Source organism: Homarus americanus, unplaced genomic scaffold (genome assembly GCF_018991925.1).
Source record: "Homarus americanus isolate GMGI-L3 unplaced genomic scaffold, GMGI_Hamer_2.0 scaffold1909, whole genome shotgun sequence".
NCBI lineage: Eukaryota > Metazoa > Arthropoda > Malacostraca > Decapoda > Nephropidae > Homarus > Homarus americanus.
The window spans coordinates 30,001-37,425 of NW_024752372.1; the positions used below are offsets into that span (position 1 = coordinate 30,001).

A 7,425-nucleotide genomic window follows, 5' to 3' on the forward strand; every position below is an offset into this window, starting at 1 on the left:
AAAACTATATCTTGCGTTTGTGAGAACTCACTTGAATTACGCAGTTCAGTTTTGGTCACCGTACTGCAGAATGGATATAGAATCCCTAGAAAGAATTCAGCGGAGAATGACAAAACTAATCCCGGGCATTAGGAACCTTGAGTACAGAGACAGGTTAAAGCATCTTAATTTGCACTCCCTCGAGAGACGTAGAGTGAGGGGCGATATGATAGAGGTGTATAAATGGAAGGCAGGGCTAAACAAAGGGGACTTTACAAAGGTACTCAAACTATCCAACCAGGAGCGAACTCATAACAATGGTCTTAAATTAGACAAATTTAGATTTAGGCGCGAAATAGGTAAACATTGGATGAGTGGAACAAGTTGCCAAACATCATCATTTACTCGAATACGCTGGATAGTTTCAAATACAGGTTGGGTGGATATATGAGTGATAGGGGTTGGGTGTAAACGGGACTGCCCAGTATGGGCCAATAGGCCCGCTGCAGTTTCCTCCATTCTTAAATTACAAACTTGAAATAAAGGAGAGGGAGTATTGCTACTGGCTCGAACATGTATTATTGCAGTCAGGCTCACTGTTAAAAAAGAACCGAGTTGTGTTCAGAGCTTCGAGTACAGTATTCCAAGAACTCATTCCTATATAAACAAAAAATGTATACTTCAAATCCTTCAGTTTCTTAAATCTCTCAATGGTTCCTTCCCTAATGCAGAAATGGAGTATTGGATTTTGTTGACAGTTCCAGTCACAGTGGCATCAGGAGAGCCAAGTTTTTCTAAACTCAAATTGATATAAAACTATCTAAAGACAACTATGTCCCAAGAGAAGTTGAGTGGACTGGCTATGATCTCCATCGAAAAGGAACTGGCAGCAAGTTTGTGCTATCGTGAACTGATAGAAGAGTTTGCTGGAAAGAAATCAAGGAAGGTTAATTGTCTGAAGTAGACTGTGTCTGCTACTTGGCAAATGCTTTTTGAGAAGTCATACAAAATTCCATTATTTTTTAGTTAGCAATTATGTTACCACGATTTTTGTCTTTACATCCAGACTGTCTTTTGGCATTTGTCTTGTTTATGTTACAAAAATATATAAAACAATATTTTATTTTCCGTGTAAATGCATGAATGATGTCACCAGGTCTTAAATTGTATGTTTTTCTTGTGTATTTCCGAATCTCATTTTAAGTAATTTCAAAACTTCTACAACAGTTATCACATACGGTCTGGGGGTCGCACAACTATTCTCCATATTTTGTGTTGTAATACTGTATAATTACCACCTGTTTCCATTACTTTATTTTAGTAGTTATTAAAATAAAACAGGATTTATATGATGACTTACCCCGGGCCAGCCCGGTTATGACGATGGTACACCTGATGGAAAGTTACCCAATCTGTAGTGAGTTTCCTATCTCGGGTGACCGAATGTCCTTACATCCTCAGTATAGTAGGAATAAACTTGATGTTACGTATGTGGATGGATATTCTCACGTCATTGTGTGTGTGTGTGTGTGTGTGTGTGTGTGTGTGTGTGTGTGTTTATTTAATCAGTGTAAATCTGCATGATGTAATTATCGGAAAAAAACACATCATCAATCAATCAGCAAACAGAAAGAAAAATTATATATGACAGGTAAGAGAAGCGTAGACCAACACACCCACTGTGGTAGGGAGGCGTTGTGGTTCCCTCACTCGGATGTGGTAAACTGCTAACACTTCCTGGGGGTGACCTCACCAGGATACTACTTTTAATGGAAATATTACCCAAAAGACAGACACAAAGAATTTTCGTGGAATAAGTCTTGTGAAGGCGGCAGATGTTAAAAGGGGAAATTACCTTCTACCAGGTCAGGTGTACGGGCGGGAAGCCGCTCCCTGGCGTCTCTCTTACTCACCTGGACGATGCCCTCAGCTCATTGGTCACAGTAAACGTTACCAGGTGTCGCTATATCAGATTATTACAGGTGAATTACAACATTGTCTGAACGTTTTAGACAAGTATATGATAAAATAGGAAATGGTAATGTCGGTAAGAACTAAAGTGAACGGAACGGAACGGAAGTTAAGGAAGTCTGAGAATGGTTTTACCTCCTCCTATACATACTGAATGAGTGGGTGACGTCATGGAGTAGTTATGTTACTCGCCTCCTGGAATACTGTTGCCGGAGTCAGCCTTTTTAATGAATTTATAAGTAATTACAGTAATCTTTGGATAATTTTTTAACAATATTAAGTGTGTTGGAATATAAGAAACAACATTATCCCGTAAATAAATGATGCGTTAAGGCTAAACACAGGAAATATAGCAAGTTGGAAATAGCTAATCGGCAATCGCTTCCAGCTACACATTGGATGTATATAACAGACCTGATCTCAGGGCTTTGTATCAAACGGAAAGTGATCGTCTCGAGAGGAACACTAAGAGAGATAGCTGCTGATCTGAGGCGCGACACTTAACACAAACTCGTGCATTGGATTATTTTATCATCATGAAGTCTCCGTTCAAGAATGTTGTCACCAAAGCCACATTTTGGAAAAGCGAGGTACGTGAGCTGCTGTATTCCCTCCCAGCGATCAAGAGCTGTGTATTACCTCCCTGTGTGAAGTCCTGAGTTGTTACGTAGCTAATCTGTGTCTAGATATTAGAAGTTTGAAAATAGATCAGTGTCCTTTATCTAAAACGGTGATCAGAGGGTCCAGACTTCCCTGTGTGTGTGAGGCGCCCCTGTGTGTGTGTGAGGTGGAACTTCAGATTCACTATCGTTTCTTCAGTACTAATGAGGGGAAGACTAACTCGAGAGTGTTTACATGTTGTCGTCATCTAACTCCGTTTACCCAAAATACTTACTAAAATACTAAGTACATTCGAGAGGTTTAGACACGACAGTTGTCCAACATTAGAAACAAAATAAAAATTAATGAGTTATGTAATGACTTAAAAAATGACAATATATGTCTCGTCTATAGCTGCCTCATTAACCATATTATTTCCTGAGCTATATTAACTAGTGTAACACATGTGGATGAATATATACTAACATGGGCTTTATTCTTGCAGGGGAACATTAACCCCGGGTTCGAGGACGGCGATGGAGAGAAGCAGAAAGATGCTACGGTGGAGGTGACCGTCAGCGAGGTGAGTTACCCCTTAATTTTTTTTTTACCTTTTTCTCTGACTGTCTACAACCACCAACAACAATAACGAGTCAGTGTGATATTTACTAGTTATGGTCACGTCTTTGTTAAGCTAAAACTAAATATATTTATGGAGAGAGAAAGTGAGCAAGGGTCTTAATGTCACGACCTTCTGCAGGAACCAGGCGAGCCGAAGAGAGAGCAATGGGCCAACCCGATCGAGTTTCTCCTTTCCTGTATCGCCATGTCCGTCGGCCTCGGGAATGTGTGGAGATTCCCCTTTGTGGCACTGGAGAACGGCGGTGGGGCGTTCCTCATCCCCTACATCCTGGTGCTGCTCTTCATCGGCAAACCTCTCTACTACATGGAGCTCTGCATGGGCCAGTTCTCTTCCTTCGGATCGGTCAAGGTGTGGGAGGTGGTCCCAGCCTTCAGAGGTAAACACCGCCGCTGATAATATTAATTTCTATACAATTTTACACCAATATGTTGCTAATATAATTCTTGTTTATACTCATGTCTGTTTATACATCAATATGTCATTAATCGCTCTCAAACAATGTTGTTGTTTTTTTACTGAATGTGTATGATGTTTAACTCCTGTCTGTTCCCCTTTCAGGTGTGGGCTACGGGCAAGCCATTGCTACCTGGGCAGTGGTCACCTACTACGTCTCTCTCATGGGCCTCACCGTCTACTACTTCTTCGCCTCCTTCAGCCCCGTGTTGCCGTGGTCAGTGTGCGGCTCCTGGTCCACCTCTATATGTGTGGACGCCAGCACCAACGTGACGGTATTGGAGGAGACACTGGGCGTCAAGGCAACCAACCTCACCTCCGCCGCCGAGGAATACTTCTCGTGAGTCTCTCCTCTCCTCTCTACCTCAAACTTTCTCTTTGCTAAGACGACACTGAGGAATAAACCAATTCTGGCGGCTCATAAATTCACTGTGGCCTTTATCTTTAACAATTATTGTCTACCAGTCATACAGTAGCAACAATTTATGCAAGAATTTTATTTTGCCAGTTTTAACTGTTACAGGAGAATATACTTCCCTAAATCTATAATTTGATATTAAGAAAATTTTTGATCCTCAACTGTGTTCCTTGACCAACAGGAAGGACGTACTGAAGATAGATCCTGCAGGTCTAGCCAACGGTCTAGACGCCCCAGAGTGGCGACTGACGCTGTGTCTCCTCTTCTCCTGGGTGGTGCTCTTCGTGGTGTTGGCCAAGGGCGTCCAGAGCTCCGGTAAGGCGGCCTACTTCACCGCCCTCTTCCCCTACCTCGTGCTTTTTATCATGCTGATCCGCGGAGCCACGCTGCCGGGAGCCTATAAGGGCGTCCTCTTCTTCATCACACCCCGATGGGAGAAGCTGCTGGAGCCTGGGGTGAGGCAACCTTTATACTTGTATATAGTGAAGCATTTTTCACAACTTGTCAAAGGGTATAACTTTCTTTGTAAAAAAAGTGAAACAATGGGCATGTTCTATAAAGGTTTACATTCACTTGCACACCCCCTAATACACCAGGTGTGTGAAGGTAGTATGTGTTGATAACGAGGTGGTCCCTACAGGTATGGTACGCCGCCGTCGACCAGTCCTTCTTCAGCTTGTCGGTGGGCTTCGGGTCCATCGTGATGTTCTCCTCATACAACTCCTTCCGTCACAACGTGTATCGTGACGCCGCCATCATTTCCGTCACCGACACCCTGACCTCACTCCTCGCTGGCTTCACCACCTTCGCCATCCTTGGCCACCTCGCTGATACCCTCGGCGTGGATGTGAAGGATGTGGTAAAGGGTGGCGGCACCTCTCTGGCCTTCGTCAGTTATCCCGATGTGTTGTCCAGGTTCCAGTACGTCCCTCAGTTCTTCGCCGTGTTGTTCTTCCTCATGTTGTTTACCCTGGGAGTGGGCAGCGCCTCCGCCCTCACCGGCTGTATCATCACCATCATCTGTGACCAGTTCCCTCATTTTAAGAAGTGGATGGTGACGTTGGCGGTGTGTGTCACTGGCTTCCTCCTTGGCCTCTTCTACGTTACCCCTCAGGGCCAGTATGTCCTCGAGCTCATCAACTACTACGGCGGAGTAAGTACTCCCTCTTGTGTTGTAGTCTGAGTTTTACTCTTCAGCTTTTATGCTACAATGTTGCAGTCAATAACTCATATTTTAAAAAGTGTTCCTAATTTCATGTAATTGATTCAATCTGTAGAAAGTTGCATTATTGAAGCTGAACGATTTTTGGGGATCTTAATCTTTGTATTAATCATATATTTTCTGTCTCAGGGGTTCATCATCTTCATCCTGGTGGTGTTCGAGGTGGCGGCCATCCATTGGGTTTACGGAGTCAACAACTTCTGCCGCGACATCGAGTTCATGTTAGGCAGGAAGACTGGCTACTACTGGAAGTTCTGCTGGGCCATCCTCATCCCTGCGCTGCTCTCCATCATCTTCATCTACAGTCAGACCACCGCCAAGCGACTGGCAGTTGGGTCATACGTCTTCAGCTCCGGCGCTATCGGTGAGGCTCTCTCCACTCTCCAGTACTTGTCTGTTGAGTGTAATGATTTACGTGATGGAATATTGTGTATGTGATTCTGATGTTTTATTAATTGTTTGTCTTGTGTTCTTCAGCCTTTGGCGTCTGCCTGGCCGTGTTGGCGTGCTTCATGGTGCCCATATTCTTCGGTGTAGAGCTTATGCGTACACGCAACGGATCCGCCTCGTTGTGGGAAGCCATCTTAAAGACCTTCAAGCCAACTGCTGAGTGGTGCCCCAAGGACCCCATCCTTCGTCAGGAGTACCGCCAGTTCATCGCCAAGGACAAGCCTGCCCTGGAGGGCATCGACAACCCCATCCCTCCCGTGGCCTCCACCGTGTCCATGACGTCACTCCACAACAGCTCATCACAAGCCAACATCGCGGAGTACAACACTAGAGTCTGAGACATCACAAAGTCTTCCGTCAACAAAACTGATCAAAAAATTCTAAGGTTATTTACCGTTTACAGAATAAGAGTTGACTCACGAGAAGCAGCAGTGTCCAGGTGGGCCTAACACTGAACAAGGTTCTCACTCTGTATCACCATTGTTACGTCCAAGGCACAAACCAGACATCTGTGATCTTAGGATATGCCAGTACCTGACTATCACGGTAAACATCGTGTCATCCACACCACCTCACCCATAAAGTTGTTCATTATATTATATCCTCCAGCATCACACTCGCCTCGCCGTCACTATCATAGAACTGTATCATTATAGTGTAGAAGTTGGTTCATCTCGGCTGTTGCTACAATCACCTCACCCGTAATTCTAGTACCATATTAAGACAAGTTATTACAGTATAAACATTCCAGGATGAATACCGGAGTTCATTAAGAACATTTTATAAATGTTCTTTACCCTCTCTCACTCACACTAGGTTGTGATGTATCTTGTAGTTGGTTGTGTAGCCACTTAGTGTATTTTATGTACAGCAATCATATTTATACGTGAATATACTTAAAACACATACAAATTAATAAATTATGAATGAATATGCTTGTTTTTTTTTAAACCCATCGTATGTTGTATATCCAAACAGGGAAAGTTAACTAGCCCCTTCTCTACTGGCACGACAATGATAAACATCTGTAAATTGTTTTGTTTTCAGTTTTTAAAGACAAAAAGTATACACTTACTTGCTCATATCTTAGTAAACATTAAGTTGATTCACTCCAGGACCGTCTAAGAAAACTATAAATGCTTATTTCTATTGTGGTAGCGAAGAGGATACAGTCGAACCTATGTCCTTATGAATAGTCGACAGTGTATCTGTTCAGACATCTACCTAATCTTAATCATATATAGCTGATTATCTACCTATCTCTAATTATCTGTTTATCTATATATCAGTTTATCTATATATCTATCTATGGTGAAGAGAGGGGGAGGAGAGCACGTTTGATAGTATGTTCATAATTTCTAAGTTAACCCATTCCATTAAATAAGAAAACGACAAACGAATTATTAAAAGAAAACTTTTAACGGGATAACTAAAATAAAGTTGTAAGCTGTAGTTATTGCCATTTAAAACATTACTCTGCCTTGTTTATTTGCTCACATGATTCTCTTCAAGGTTATCATACAGTATCTTGTTGTTAAAGGTTATTTTATTGATTGGGGTATACACTCTAGCAAGGTGAACTGTTGCCCAGGTATATAATTTTCTTAGGGCAATAGCTGTTTACTTCTTGTTGCCTGTCCTCCGTGATGTCTTGACTGAATCACTGATGTTGTGTCTAGATTATGTAAT

The 7,425-nt window shown here is 42.6% G+C and overlaps 1 protein-coding gene across 2 annotated transcripts in view; it reads left to right on the forward strand.

The window, feature by feature from the left end:
• Positions 1 to 6,667, forward strand: part of LOC121855055 (sodium-dependent nutrient amino acid transporter 1-like) — a 34,564-nt gene extending 27,897 nt beyond the window's left edge. The window contains exons 1-8 of one of the 2 annotated variants that reach the window (XM_042349881.1): positions 2,373 to 2,540; positions 3,056 to 3,133; positions 3,311 to 3,569; positions 3,752 to 3,986; positions 4,246 to 4,519; positions 4,705 to 5,217; positions 5,416 to 5,650; positions 5,764 to 6,667. In XM_042349881.1, the coding sequence (XP_042205815.1) occupies positions 2,487 to 2,540; positions 3,056 to 3,133; positions 3,311 to 3,569; positions 3,752 to 3,986; positions 4,246 to 4,519; positions 4,705 to 5,217; positions 5,416 to 5,650; positions 5,764 to 6,074 (1,959 nt within the window). In that variant the 5' untranslated portion in view covers positions 2,373 to 2,486 and the 3' untranslated portion in view covers positions 6,075 to 6,667. Of the gene's footprint in view, positions 1 to 2,372; positions 2,541 to 3,055; positions 3,134 to 3,310; positions 3,570 to 3,751; positions 3,987 to 4,245; positions 4,520 to 4,704; positions 5,218 to 5,415; positions 5,651 to 5,763 lie in introns of those variants that run through there. The other variant, XM_042349882.1, reaches the window with a different exon arrangement.
• Positions 6,668 to 7,425: the final 758 nt, after the last annotated feature.